This window comes from Plectrocnemia conspersa, unplaced genomic scaffold (genome assembly GCF_051122295.1).
Source record: "Plectrocnemia conspersa isolate PC_06_02 unplaced genomic scaffold, ASM5112229v1 ptg000012l, whole genome shotgun sequence".
Taxonomy (NCBI): domain Eukaryota; kingdom Metazoa; phylum Arthropoda; class Insecta; order Trichoptera; family Polycentropodidae; genus Plectrocnemia; species Plectrocnemia conspersa.
In genome coordinates, this window is record NW_028277176.1 from 23,265,291 (window position 1) to 23,281,434 (window position 16,144).

Here is a 16,144-nt window from a genome sequence, read left to right on the forward strand (position 1 = left end):
ATCAATATTAATATAAAGCACTATTCATGGCAAGAGTACAGGAAAGACGTCTGTATTAAGGCATTTCTAGAATCACCATTCAAAAGCACCACGAGCTGCACACTGGAAGTCTATAAATTATTACATACTAAAATACATATATGTATATATAAACATGTCGCATATCCGCAAACAGAACTAAAATTGAAATTTGTACATCCGATGACTATTAATATTTTTTGGAAGATTAAAAAAAATCACTGGTACTATTGACGTATGCACTGTGTGTATTGGCAGACAGCGGTATTGTCTTAAATTCTCATTCTTAGTCTATGTATGTATAAAGATTTTATCTAGTTACAAAAAATTGAATTGAGAAATTCGATCTAATTTTACAAAATGCATATCTAATCTATTTTTACGTTTGCAACAAAGGCACAAATAAGTCACTTTACTGTGTTATGACGAGGAGGGGTAGATAAGTTCGCAGAATGTAGGGATTCTAATAAAATAATCACCAAGAGAAATAAGAGATAGCGTCCCAGAATATCATAAAAAATCGCACAGACAAGTCTCAATAAGACTATAATCAAAATAGAAGACCTGTCAGAGCTGTTACAATATAACATATCAAAAAAGCTTAATATAGTAGATATCTCAAGTACTTAAGACTGGAAAGATAACTGTAAAATAAAGGAATTAGTCATTTTATAGCCACATAAATTTTCTTTCATTGCCTATTTGTTATCGATCGCGATCATACATTTACCGTAATGCTCATCATTAATTTATATTAATCATAAATTTATATTAAAAAATTAGTTTCTGTAATCCATACATTACCAAATGACCTATTTCATTAAAATTTTGTATAGTTACAAATTTACGTAAGAGTACGTAATTGGTTTTTATTCTTTATTTCCTAGTGTCTATTATAAATTTGATGAATCGCCTTTCAATATATTTATGTAAATATAACGAGAATGGCTCTCTCAAATTAATCTCAGGTTTATTTATTGTTTGATTATCATATTTTGTACACAATGATGAGCATTACAGCAAATGAGTGATTGCAGTCAATACAATAAAAATGACAATTATAGAAATCAATGAAGGTGATGCATAAATAAATTTTAAGTTTTTCCCAATTCCCATTATGATAAAAAAACTATACCGTAAGCAATTTGTTATGACAATGTGCAATGCAACAATAAATTGCATTATAAAAATCTAAGAAGTCCGTCTATCATACAGAAAAAAAGTGGGAAACTGCAATATGCTTTCTATCATTTAACTTACTAATACTATGTAAGTTTCCTACCCCCAATAACGGCCGACAGCGCCGTGAGAAAAATAAATTGAAAATGCATTTGGAAGCAAAAAATTAAAATAATTTTCGACCTACATTTCGCTAACCCATTCCTTTAATTTTGCGAACTTAACAACCCTCCCTCGTACTTCTCATTACGTATACTATCAATAATAGTTAATCGGAGAGTGCAGGTAAATATTTCTCCAAGTGCAGTTATTGCCTATACGAGTTAACACACACACTAAAAAGTAATCTTCGTCGTTAAAAAATTTTGGCATACTAAAATTAATATTATATAATAATATATAAAAATTCTCAAAAAAAAAATCATAAAATAAAACTGTATATATATCACATTTTAAAAAATGGAGTAAAGTTAGCACTTTTAGAGTTTTTACACATCTATAAAGCCGCCGTCAATCTCCAAACATAATCATCACAATCAATTATACACAACCGTATTCGTACCAAATCGCCGTCTCCTTTGCGGTGCACTTTTTGTTCGTATCTTTGTCTTCGTTTGTAACTGTGATGTCTAGCTGCTGGTTGGGCGTCTTGGTGTCGCCGTTGTGCACGTCATTCTGCGAGAACGCTTGCTTCGCACCATCACCGATCACAGTCGATATCCTATTATATACAAGGAATGTGTTTGAACTTTCAGGCTTTTCAGGCGATTCCTTCGCCTTTTGATCTAAGTCGGTTTCGACGGGAGAAGCTAGGCTAGCTTGAGTGTTATCTTCGGCCAAATATACAGCTCGCCTCGAACCGGCTCTGCACAAAGCCGCAGTCACATTAGTCGGAGACTCCGCCCCTTCGAAACCTTGAAAGCTGTTCCTGTGGCCGCTGACGAGAGTACTGTTCAGTTTATGGTTCTGTCTTCTTCTCAACGACGCTCTGATTAAAGCGTCGTCACCGCCGCCGAGAGATCCATGAAACGAACCGTGCGATAGCTTCCTAGCAAAGTTATCCATACTGCTATGCCTCGGCGATTCTAAACTTGAAATAGACGGAGCCGCAGAAACGGTGCTCTGTTGATCGGCGGTGGTTGAAGTACCAGATTTTTCCATCCTATTTGAGTCTTCGTTATTAATGATATCTGATTCGTCAGATTCTGAACCTCCCAGTGTGACTTGGGATTGTGTCAATTTCGAACTTTCGTCTACGCTCCACGAGCGCCGATTGCTTCTAGAAGGAACTTTATTAATCAGATCAGAACCGGCTTTACAAACTCGTCTGACCCAATTCGATCCGAAACTCTTCTTCTTCAAAGTGCAGTTATCGAGTTTTTTATAATGCTCCATTATCTTTTCTTCTAGTTTTTCTTTTTGCCGACACAGGTTGTTTAATTTATCCGTTAGCATCTTTTCCTCTTGGTGGTAGTGTTGTCTGTCTTCCATAGAATGCGCCAACATTTCATGGTACTGTGTAAGCAAACATGAAACATGATCCATTAGAGACCTTCGGTCGGCGTCTAACGTTACGTTCATTTGAACTAACATCTGAAAGTAAACACAATGTTATAAAAACATCACTAATAAGAAATATTTTAAATCAGTGTTTTTTAACGATGACGTAAGAATAAGTGTCATAAATTAGTATTTAGAAAAAATATATAAATTTAAGCATTAGTGAAAAGTTATTCATCATAATTTTAATACCGCGGCGCGAAAAAGTTTAGGAAACATTGAAATAGATACTCACTTCACATCTCTGGTTGACTTTATTGAGTTCAAGTTCAAGGTTGTTGATTGAATCTGTCTTTGTACTGAGCTCGCCGGACATTTCCGTATTGCGTAACTTGAGCTGACTCGCCTCAGTGCGAGTGTTCTTGTACTCCTCTTGCAGATGCCTGTATTCATTCTTGAGTCTCTCGTTAGCGCTGAACAAATTTCGGAAATCCTCCTTGAGCTTGGAATGCTCTCTGCGTAAATTGCCCAAATTCCGCGAGTCTTTTTTCAACTCTTCCTTCTCTTCCAGTAAATCGGCAATCTTCTTCTCGAACACCACGCTCTCTTCCTTCATCTCGCGATTCTCCAGCTTCCAATCTCTGTTCAGCGTCTTCAGCGATTCTCGCTCTTTGAGCAGTGATTCGTATTCAGAATTGAGCTGCTCGTGAAGAATTTGCAATGATCTTTGATCGTGTAATATATTATCGTACGTGGACCTGATTGATTCCAGTTCTTTCAGCAGCCCTTCTTTTTCAGCTGCCAATTGGCTGTTTGCGAGTTGCAAAGTCATCTTTTGAGAATCCAGCGATCCATTTTGGGAAGTCAACATGGATACGGCGACTTGCAGTTTTGCATTTTCCGACTGACAAGAATCATAATTGACTTGCAGAGTTGAAAGCTCGGCGGATAATTGTTCGCACTGTGCAATTATGTTCGATTTGGTCTGTTCCGATTCTTCTTTATTATCTAAAATTTCGTTACACTTACAAGCGAGATGCTTATCTATCGGATCTAGATTAAGTTTGACATAAACGTCTTTGATTATGGTTTGTATATCGGTGTTCTTAACTATATTTTCTACAATATCCTCTAAAATTATTTCTTTACGTACAATATCGGTGGTGTTGATTCCTAGCTTTTCTAAGCACACTTTCACTTTCTCCGAATGCACCTTTTCGTCGACCAGATTCATCTGAAGCGTCTGAATAGTCTCTTTATCCATCATAGTCTGAGAGAGTAACTCTTTAGACTGCGACTCAATATCCTGCATTTTTTTAATTTGAGTACTCATCGTGTCCGCTTGTTTGCCCATGTTCAAAATCTCTTTATGATTCTGTTCCTTCTCTAAGCAGTACTCGTCTAACAACTTATCTTTCTTTTCAATCGTTTCCCGTAATTTACACACATCTTTCGTCATCACATTGTTATCCTTCTCTAAAGTATTAACCTTGACCTGTACGTCGGTTAATTGCGATTGTAATCTTTCAGCATTTTCTGATATAGGTTTCAATACTTTGACTTCGTTGGTTTTAGCTTCCAACGATCGCTCGAGGTCTTCCGCCCTCCGTTTAATCGATTCCGAAAGGAGATTGATCTTTTGCTTATCATTATTCACCGATTCAATGTGTTTCTCTAATTCTTGTATCTTACTTCTGTCCGATTCTTTTTCAACGTTGACCCTGTCGATGCTTATCTTTTGACTGTCTATCGTGTCCTGCAATTTTTTATTTTCCTCTAAAGCATTCTTGAACACATTTTCTAATTCTGAATTTTGTTGCGTCAATCTGCTGCAATTGTCTTGCAGTTGATCACATCTCAACGATAACTTTTTCTTTTCCTTTTCAAGCTCCAAGAATTTATCGGACGAATCGAGGAACGATTGTTCTTTTAGCGAATCTATGGTGGAAATGAGTCTTTTGTTCTCTAATTCTAGTTTTAAAGCTCTAGCCTGCGCGTTGCTCGTTAATTGTTCTGATAAACTATTATCGCCCGACTCACTTCCTTGAGGGCAATACTCCGAATAGTCGCCTTGATTGTCAAGGCTAACGTTCGTGTTGTTCAAACTCGATTTGATAATGTAATTCAAATGAGCGTTTTCTTCTATTAATTCTTGAATTTTTTGCTGCTCTATATCCCTTTCCTGCAACATAAAAATAATATTAATAAACATAATTCAAAATTAACAGCATATAAGCGCAAATAACTCACTAATGCTGCATCGTTTGCTTTTTGTTTCATCTTCATCAATTCGTGTTCTAACGAACGACTCTTCTCGGCACGAAGACGCGACTGAGAGAGCTGTTCTTCCAGCATCTCCTGCGTCTCTAAAAGTACTCGGTTGTCATCTCTAAGTTCAGACTCCCGAGCTTTATAAAATTCCATATCAACTAATTTCTCTCTATATTTTTGTACTTCCATCTCCAATCTAAAATAATAAATTTAAATTAATATCTTCGACCAGAAACTGAAGATTCAATATAATAAATACCTATCGGCTCTATCAGCCCTTTCTCTCAGTGCGTCCACCTCATCTCTATACGCGGCAGTTTTACGAGCCTCGCTGCACCACACCTGGCTCTCGCTTCTCAATTTATTAAGGACACTTTTCGTATGTTCCAGTTCTTCGCGGCACTCGGCTAAATGCTCAGACTTTTCTTCCCTGCATTAAAAAATCATCACATCAGCATCATAACTGTATCATGCAAGGCATATATAAATACGTTTTTAACAATTTAATAACATATCGTAACTGTTGACCTTCTTTATTTAGTCCGATGAATGAAAACAATAAGAGCGCGGGAACGAAGTGTACCGTAAGTATTAAGATCAGTTCCCGTACCGTGTGAATTTTCTTTGTTCCATTAGCATCATCGTCAGCGCAGAGTTTAAACATGCATATTGGTTAATAGTAATATGGACTTACAGCTCTTGTCTTTGTTTCCTAAGTCTCGCTTTCCAATCGGCTAATTCGACGGCCAAGTGGTTGTTTTCGAAACCGGCCGTCGTCGTCGTCGAATTGTACATGGTGTTGTTTTGATTCAACCGATTTGCAGTCTTCTTTTCGGGCAGTCTCGCGCCGCCGTCTTCGTTAGCCGCCACTTCGTTGACCACCAGATTCGCCCACCTGCTGAGATAATGGTCTCTCTCTTTGGCGAGGCGTCTTACGTGGTTGTACATAGCTGCAGATTGGAAGTACTCTAACGAATCGGGCGTTAACACTAAAGATTGATTGTCGGTAATCTATAATAAAAAAATAAACATTTAAAATTGGTTGTTATATAAATTAGTTCATAAAATCTTCGATTGATTAAATAAATCTCGATGGCACATTTACTGCAATTATTATCATTGACACAAAAAAAATCATGCGACAACCTAATACGATAATTAGAATAATAGAAAAATACCTGTTTGATATGTTCGACGATACCGTGTTGCGTTTCTAAATCGAGTTCTTTTATTCTAGTTATAAATATTTCTTTATTAGGACACTGGACGGCAGCACCTAGCAGCAATAATATAAGCAACTTCATATTCTCCAGTCCCTCGCGGGTATCGGATGATTTTGCCAATACGATGCATTCGGGTACGACGAGCAGCGTCTGTCCCAATTCCTCTTCATAGAGAGCTTTAATGTTCTTGACTATGCAGTCAAAGTTTTTAATCCGGCCGACGGTGAGCGCCTTGTCTTCGAGGCCGTCCAGCTCCGAGAACTGATGGGGAGGCTCCGGATCGATCTGCAGCAGGACTTCGTGCAAAACGCTGCCGTTCCATAGCGTCGAATAGTCTGCGAGTCTTTCCGGCTGCGACACGCAGGAAGCCAACTGAAATGTTGCATTAAAACCTTGATTAAAACATAATTTAGGAAGCTAATTTCGCGACCTCGATACTCATGGGAACCATGAAGTGAATTTAACCGAAATAAACTAATACATTATGAGAAAGTGAGATGAAACAAGGTTGTGTTTTAAAAATTAAAATTTTAAATTTTATTTAGAATACATTAAAAATGAAAAATTTACACAAGTCGTTATATAATTATAATTTTATGTTGTATATATTATTTATGTTTAGATTGTTATAAACACATTCGGTATCGTCATTGAGGATGTAGCAGATCATTGGGAGAATAGTAATTACTTCATTTACATCATAGTGTCCTTATTAAAATGCAAATATTGTAAGCATGTTTCATAACAATTTTTATCTTAACCAAATTTGGAACGAAGAGTCTTATTAGTAATGCAGGAGTCAAACCGTATGTCGTTCTAGTCGAACCTGTTTATGAAAATTGCAGTCGAAGAGATAACTTGGATATTTTAAATTCTTGTTGGTTTATTTTGACATATTTTATGTATGCGAGGTATGGCAAAAGAGTACCTGGACTGATTTAAACCCACGATTAAATGATATTTTATTTTTGAATACTAATTATTTAACATGTTTAAGCAAAATGTTTTAAAACGGATAGTTACTAATTAATTTTTATTTTTTTTATAACTAATCTCATATGAAAGTAGCTGGTGAATGATAAAACAAGAACATGTTAACTGACGTTTTTAAAGAATATGATTTTTAATATCCAGTGTGTGATCTTTCAAGAGTACTCTTGAAAATAGCTAAAAAATGTAGAGCTTGATACATATACTTTTCTACAGGAGATAAATGCATCTTTACAGCAAGAATATGTAGAGCTATAGACGTTTTTAAAAATCGTATATGACTTCAGGAAAAATATAATTGTTCTGTGAAAATATTAAGTGGGACATGATTTTAATAAATTAAACAATATAAGAAAATTTAGGGTTATAAGAAATATCGTCAGCTATTTATAATGAAGAATGGACTTTTCAATTTAATCCTTTATTTCATGATTTTTTTATTTCGGAAACATCAGGTAATGGTTTAAAGAGACAAATTTTTGATTCTACGAGCAAATACTTATTCATTTAATATCTAGAATTAATAAAAAGTGGTTTGACATATTGATGTGAACATCTTGTGTATTTATTAGTTAATTATATAATAAATTTGAATGTAGTGAAGATGACGAACTTTTGTAAATATCTTTGGAGTGTAAAGGGTTAAAGCTTAAATATTAGTCTAGATAATAAGGAATTTATTTTTATTACCATATAGAAATATCATTACACCATGAAACGAAGGTTTAATTGTTGAAAAGTATTTCGTATCAACGAACATAATCTTTGGAATCATCGGCAATTTTTGGTTAAGCAACAATGATTTTTGCCCTAAAACAGATCATAAGATTGCTATTTTAATTACTAAATAAAGAACGGTGGGTGTAAAAATGATTTTTTAGTGAACTTCATTGATGATCTTTAGACGATAGATTTTGCAATCAAACCCTAAATATACCATTGGTTTGTCCACTTTTTAGGAATTATTTCAAAGAACTTAGCTGTGTGGAATGCCTCGACTGTATCTATTTTCATGATATTATTTATTGAGTACTACTTTATTTTAATTATATAGGTATTAATCAAACATGTTTCAGTTGATTACAAAAATAAATTACATCTGACGTAGAATGCTGAATTGAATTAAAAATGTGGAGATGTGACGTTAAATATTAACTAAAGATTATGATGTATTTGAAACGAGTGTTAAAAGAGATGCAATAAATAAAATGATTGTCTCGAGTTTAACAAAAAGTTTTTAGTCACATTAGGTTAGGTGAGAATCTGGAGTAGATATTTTAGTAGTAGAATGTCTAAAATAGAAGTGGATTGATTCGAAATGTCGATTCGAGACTTCCTGTATTGCGTTTTTTGTCGAAGCGAAAATCGTACGTGCGTGAGTTTTCGCGTTCGGTGGCCATTTTTCACGTTGTTTACGAACGCACGGGGAGGTTTATCGCGGGCGAAAGAGAATAAGATAGTCGCCGGCGCAAAAGAGAGACGATTCGGCGGTGAGGCGTATCGAAGCGGAGTGGACAGGTGGGGCGGAGGTCGCGGGGTAACCCGAGAGCCGAGAGCGGCGGCCCGTGACGCGTCGCAAAGGCGATGCGGGGGTGTCGATCGCGTATTCGGAATTCGGAAATCAACTCACCCAAGCGCCGAGGGGTCCCGATAGGAGCGACTCCATGTCTGCGGGCGAGGGCGCTGCCATAGTGCGCCCGCGCCCGCGCGACCGACGTGCGTACACGAAACGACCACACGAACGCGACCTGTCGCAACACTGACTGCCGATCGCAGAGACCTCTGCCAGGTGCTCGTTACATCGAACCGCACTCGTTACATAAGGCACGTTCGCAAATTACAACTTGTTACAATTATTCGTATCAAATTTTCATTTTTTACATAGATATTAATATTAGATGTGTTCCAAAATTAGTGAAAATTATTTTCAGGGTTGAAAATACGCCCCCCACATAAGCGGCCCTCAAGATTTTAGTAATGTATTATAAGAATTAAATTGCATTTAAAAAATAATATTAAATAAGTTTGATTAAAATATTAAACGAATTCATTTCGTACGATTTTTGATTACATATTTTAAATAAAAATATATTTCGAAAGTAAAATAAAATATAAATAAGGGAGCTAAAAAGGGTCATCTTTTTTATTCATTTAGAAATGCTGTGGGAGTTGAAAAAAGGTAACCTCGAATTCATTAAGAAGGGAAAAGAAGAACAGTTTTCCTGAAAGAAAGACGTCTGGCCACCTTAATAACAATAATGATTAAAATCATAAACAGAAAAAGTTTTAGGCCACGGTTTGTTTTTAATAAAACTTGTTTCATGAATATCATTCAATTTAATTATAGGCGTTAAATTATATTAATGGGGGCTATTTTTATTTTTTCGTCCGATTGTTTTCGCATAATTTCAAAAGACAAACAATTGGATGTTTAAGAGTTTTATTTTAATTTCATTTCGGTTTTTGCTAATTTTGAGTCCAATAATAAAAGTTGGCGAATTGCTACCATTTAGTACCTACCGCCATAATGAATATCATTCTTTACGTTCCTTTAATGATATGGCAATCCACAAAATAATATATAGATATATACAATTTTTGTGAGTATTTGTTGTAAATTTCATTTTGAGATGCAATATAGTACTGCGTTTGCACAATGGTGACCGCATAGGGGTAGGTAGTACTTTTAATTACATTACGGGAAAATAAATATTTTGAAATGGGCTTCGAAAAGTTTAGCCTCCATAAGCCTCAGTACTCAAGATTTCAAGTTACACCTAAGCTCCGGTGGGTAAGAAGCGAATACTCTTTTGGATTGCTAATATAATAGTCTTATCGACAACCCAAGATATTTATTCCGTTTTCGGATCCTGATTACGGATTCCATCCCCGGATTTCTATTCGACCAGTCAATCTTCTAGCTTAGAAATTCAACAATACAGAACGAAATATTTTACTCATCGACATAAAATACATAACATGTAAACTGTTTCTTGTATTTGTGCAATAAGCATACTATATACCAGCGAATACGTCAAACAGCTCATAGGGGTAGCGAAAGAAAACCTTCTGATACAATATTTTAATAACGCATGTATATAATAAGGAGCATAAAAATATAATATGGTAACTAAGTTAAAATTTTTTTTTATAATTTTTGTTACTATTTGCTCTAAAAGGATCTTAGATATATTTTTGATATATGTACAGCAACGTTTTAAATACAATTGGAATGTTATGATTTTTAACTTTTTTATACATTTAATTGCAACAAATCGTTAGGAAAATATTAAAAGGGATCGAAAAGAAATCAGTGTAAAGTTTCAAACTTTTGTGTCGGAGCGAGATAAGGGGTCGAAACCTTTCAGAAAGTTCATGAAGTTCAAAGGGCGAGTTTGTGAGCGTTTGGTCGCAAAGTTTGAAATCTAAAAATTTAATCTTTGTAATTCACTATATAGACGTAACAGAGAGCTTTGTTCGAATTAAAATTTCGACAGTGTGGAGATAGGTTGATCTATTAGGTGAACTCATACTTTTGGTACAAAAAAGTTAAAATAAGATAATACTTATTATTACTATTTTGCCCCTATAGAAACACGTTGCCTACTAAACTATTAAAGCGCAGGACTGTCACATGCTTGTCTTAAAATAAATGTACGCATAGATTTGAAAATTATGTTTCATAATGTTTTATATTTATATAAAATAATTCTCCTCCCAGAATGAAGAAAATATACATGTAACTATTTTTTTTATATTTAACTTTTATTTTATTTGCCACAAGAATTCCTCGAGGTTCTAATATCGGTCCATAATGTTTCTTGTATTTATTAATAGTATTAATATTGATTTCTTACTTTTCACTGATGATCTTAAAGTATTTATTAAAATAGATTCCATTGAGAATTATGGAAAAGTACAATTTGATGTTGAAAATCGAAATAAATTTAATGAAAATTATTCCATTAATGTATAGAAAAATGTATGCAATGAATAATCTAAGATAGTGGGATTTGTCTTGCGATACGCGCATTAATTAACGAGCTAAAGGGAACTGTGAGCCTTGTATAATTATCTAGTGCGCAGTAGTATGCTTCTCTGGCCTGGTTGCTAAATAATACAACAGAGTCTTTCTTAATAGAAAAGGTCAAATACTTGTAAATGAGGAAACAGAAATATTATTCATTTTTATTTACAACAAAATTCCTACAAGGTATGCTGGGATATGATTTCCTTGAGTCGCATTTATTTATATATTTGCTTTATACAATATGTTTATTCTCTTGTTTACATGTATTGTAGTAGCACGGAATCAGTCATCAGCACGTCTCTGTTCAGCTCAACTTTCGACTAAAAATTTGAAATTTAAAAATAGCACAGTTGATCTAGAAATAGAAACCAGAATGACATGTGTAAATGTCACGTCGCTACCGTTCACAGTTTGGGAGGAGTTTTTGTGACAGACATGTGTATTTTTTTAAATTTATAGATACACTTTGTTGTGTATTTATATGTATATGAGTATTGCATTTTTTTGCTTCAATTATAATATTTTATCTTTCATGATTTTTATAGTACACAAAAAATTATATTTGTGAAAAATAAAAATATTTCAGTTTTACCACTGCAAATATTTCACTACTTGCAATTATAGTAGTAATAGTAAAAAAAAATATGAGTTTTTATAATATACAAAAAAATGCTTTACAAATGATAACATTTATATTGCGCAGCCATGATAGATACATTCATCCTTTTTATATATTTTTGAACAAAATATATAATTATATTTAAAAATTCAAATAATTTTTTATAAATTAGAATACAATAATCACTTAAACACTTGAACATAGTTAAATATTTAGTAAACAATTTATATGTTATATAATATCATATATAGCATATGATTGTCATACAACTACAGGCATAGGCAGTATAAATGATATAATATATACATCTAGGGTATATTAAGATATAAATAATACTTAATAAGTTATTATTAATGCAAATTTAAATACCACTCAGGCGGATTACCCAGCGATGTTAATTATTTATTTAATTAAGCTTCAGCTCGTACCACTCCTTCGAGTGATTTTTTAATTAATGTAATGTGTTATCTAACAAAAGTTTAAAAACGTTACACGAGACTATCATTTACAGCATCTTTCTGTTAAATATTGAAAAAATATGCATACATCAATTCTCTCATAATGCATCCAAATAAATTAAAGTAACTTGTTTACTGCGCGACCAAATAACCCTAATATTTAAATAAAAAATATTTTTTTAGTTATTTAAAGATACGGTTGTAACAACCATGCAACGCAAAATCACTATTTTCAACGGCAAAAGCTTTGGTTCTGAGAAACAACTTCTCTCCGCTAGATGTCAGATAACGGATTTGAGCCACGATTGGGCAGGATGGTTTTACTAGCTGATCTGAGTTACATGGAAGATATCTTGGTGCTTGTAGATACTGTAGCCCTTAGAGATACATACACAGAGAGAGGTCCTATTAGCAGGCCAGCCAGGAGCCAGCGTTACTACGCCTTTCAGAGGATTGAAAACGCTAGTGTGCGCCTCGGTGAGCATAGCCTCAGATCCCGCGTCGCCGATGGTCTGCACCCCCCAGATACTTCTTTTTCCGAAACTATGAACTGAATATTTATATTAAAAAAATCACTACTAAGGGTTAGACGTAGTGGTAAGTTGCACAAGAAATACCTAAATATGATTCGCGTTCAACTGAAAAATTATATAGCATGTACCCTAAATTATAATTCATCAAGTTTTTTAGGAGCTTAAAATTTTGGGTCGCTGCAAAAAATATCACTGCTTTTTAAATCATATTTATTTTAGTGTAAATTAAATTATCACATATTTATTTTTAATCTTTCGTTACAACACAGCAGGCGTTAACACAATGCATTGCAACCGGGTAAACACAATCAACAACTTCTAATTGGTGAAACATCAGACTAAAAGCAGTAACATCTATTTTATTAATTATAAACTACTATTACAGCTTACAATTAAAATGTCACTATGTACGATCTAGCTCGATTTTATTATTTATTACGATATTCATCCGCGAGAATAGGAAAGTCTAGGACAACTTGTGACGATCGATCGATCAGTTATTGGTCTACCATGCTGGTTTATATATACGTACTTATGTACATATAAAATGTTTTTAAGCTATAATTGAGAAATAAATAATGCAGATATTTTACTTTAAACTTTCATATTTCGTAACGAAAGTATAGATATACATTTACTTTAACAACATTAAAAATGTAATTATATTTAAAGGCAGTGCTATGTATTTTGCCCATGAATTTTGTACATATGTTTCGCCTTTATCCTATCATGCTATGATAAGATAAAGTAGACTGAAGTAACTTAATTAAAAATGATATACATACATACATTATATAGCAATTGTAAATATGCATCTAAAAATGGACCCCTGCTGTTACGGGCTGTTGTACCACGTAGTTTTATCGCTGCTTTGGAGCTTGTAAATATTATTTAGTGTTCATAATAGTATAATTAAAAATATTTTTATTTTTTGTCAGTATGAAACAAATTATTTTCTAATGAGCTTATAGCTCATCGACTATCACATATACTTAACAAAAAATATATAATGCATAAAAAAATATATAATACTCGTACAACTTATTAATTGGCTTTGTGTTCAAACAAATTTTGCCAATTTAAATGTATTAACGGTAAAAAAACTTTTGTTAAACAGATTTCAATAATATTGAAATTTTAACTTATGTAAATAACTCAATAATCTTAAATTTACGAGTGTAAGTTTATTGTAAAATTTTTCATCGGAACATGGTCGTATCGTGTGGTGTTTAGACCGCTTGGCGCGATATTGACAGTTTTATGTTGTCAATTATGGCTTTTAAATTGATTTTTTCCTTCAAAGGGTATCTATATTTTTATGATATGGGATGAAACGGGATAATATGCTCTAGTTGTGCATAATTGTTACTTTATATTGTGTGTCTGTTATGAAATAAAATGATTAGAAAATTTTAGTAAGACGAAAAAAAAAGAGCGAGATGTCGTTAGGCAAGCAGAGCTCGCTATTTCGCTCGCTCTATTAAAAGGAGCGATTGACAACTATCGACATGGGTATCGACATTTTTAGCGACAACTCAAATAATAATATTAGTCTCTACACATTTGATGTATTTTCGAGCTAGTAAATTACTAAATTATGTAAAACAGAAATAGTAATCTATGTTTTAATTATTTATGGCAGTGGAAACACTCGTTTCCGAGCGTTCCCACTGCGACGGCGACGACACGGTTTTATTGCTTTTGACGTGGATTTTTGACTTCTGAGAAGGGATAATTGTTTTTTGCGCTCTCCTATTAGACATAACTCGGTTTAGATGTACTATTCTGACTCATTGTAAGTTGTATTATTGTGATAAAAGTCTTGATATGAACGCTATATAATCAAATGTTCCCTTTTCGACGGTTTCAGTATGCTTTATACATATTAAAATCGGTTTAGATATTCTTAATTAAATTCGCACTTATTGTTAGTCGTATATTAATGTAAATATTCGTAATATAAATGCTAGATAACTGAACGTTTGCACTGCGACGGCACCGACACGATTTTATTGCTTTTGATGTGGATTTTTGACTTCTGAGAAGTGATAACTGTTTTTTGCGCTCTTCTATTGGTCAAAATTCGGCTTAGGTATGCCTCGCTCGATTCTCATTTATTGTAAGTCGTAATATGTTATATAAATTGTTAAGCGTTTCCACTGAGATTTTATTGACTTTAACGTGGATTCTAAACATATACGTTTCCTTGAATTTGGCCAAAAAAATGCATGTGATTTAATGAAATATGCTATGAATCTTCATGAAATCGAAATATTAAAAAACGATCACTGACTGACCAACTTTTGCTCCCCTTTAAAAAAAGTTAAACGACGTTCCTGCATTTAACACTATGAACACGCGTGATTATTGACAGCTGTCTGATTTACAGTGCTGCGAAGATATGCTATTTAAATTAGTCCACTCTGACAATTGTATACGATTATATTACTTTATGGTAATTTTCCAAAAAATATATTTAACTAGTTAGTTAGGTCTAGAGTTTCCAATTCGAGTAATCGAGTACTCGATACTCGAATTGGAAAGTACTTGATAATGGAGTATTTTGAAAATTACTCGATTAATACTCGAAATTAAAAATTTTTGGAATATTTCAGAAACAAAAATAACTTTAACTCGGTCCGGTAAAGGTTAACGTCTTGCTTTTATTTGGCGTTTATGCCCGAAGTCCCGAGTTAGAGCGGTTACTATCAGGTATAATTTTTTCATAGTTCCATAGTTGCATAGTTTCGGACGTCGGCTATGTTAGTGGGTACGACGGAGAAATTTCTTTTGTGTTTTCTGTTCGACAGTCCCGACTTATCTAATTTATGGCAATGAACAATATGAAATATCAACAAAAAATTTTTTTAGGTTTTATGACTATGCATTTGTAGCGTAAAGTGTTGTCAATTGTTTATACTGATCCCTCAGCTTAAAATATAAATCAAAACAATTGTGTGTTTCAAAGGCATTTAAAGTAAAGTCAGTTCTTTGCGAACCGTTTAGCTCTAGAGTGAAAGGGATTCACCCAAATACATCTTCGAAGGATATAGATTTAAATTCTTCGCATCAATCAGAAGGAGTAGAATATTGTATATTGTTAAGAAAAAAAATCTATTCAAGAAGAATTACAAAATGCGATTTTGTCAGTAGTCGAAGGAAATAAGAGAAAAGCAGAGAAGGGAATGAAAGAAGAGAACATAAAAAGAGAGTTCAAAAATTTTATATCTATAAAAAGCGAACAGATATAAATTAGAAGCCTTATCCAACGCGTTAATGACAATAAGACAAACATCAACAGCAACGGAAAGGGTTTTTTCCAT

General features: G+C 33.7%; 1 protein-coding gene across 1 annotated transcript; it reads right to left on the reverse strand.

Annotated features, from left to right (window-relative positions):
* Positions 1–1,560: 1,560 nt before the first annotated feature.
* Girdin (protein girdin) lies at positions 1,561–8,942 on the reverse strand. The gene is made up of 7 exons (XM_088199438.1): positions 8,812–8,942; positions 6,147–6,563; positions 5,663–5,979; positions 5,228–5,398; positions 4,948–5,164; positions 2,993–4,879; positions 1,561–2,790 (listed from the first exon to the last, which is right to left on the reverse strand). The coding sequence occupies exons 1-7, from the start codon at positions 8,869–8,871 to the stop codon at positions 1,738–1,740; spliced, it is 4,122 nt and encodes a 1,373-aa protein (XP_088055564.1). The 5' UTR covers positions 8,872–8,942; the 3' UTR covers positions 1,561–1,737.
* Positions 8,943–16,144: the final 7,202 nt, after the last annotated feature.

Coding starts and splice junctions, on each gene's coding strand:
- Girdin (XM_088199438.1), bottom strand. CDS start 8,871: ATGGCAGCGCCCTCGCCCGCAGACATGGAGTCGCTCCTATCGGGACCC. Junction 5,165..5,227: donor AGGGCTGATAGAGCCGATAG/GTATTTATTATA, acceptor TTATTATTTTAG/ATTGGAGATGGAAGTACAAA. Junction 2,791..2,992: donor AAGTCAACCAGAGATGTGAA/GTGAGTATCTAT, acceptor GTTTACTTTCAG/ATGTTAGTTCAAATGAACGT.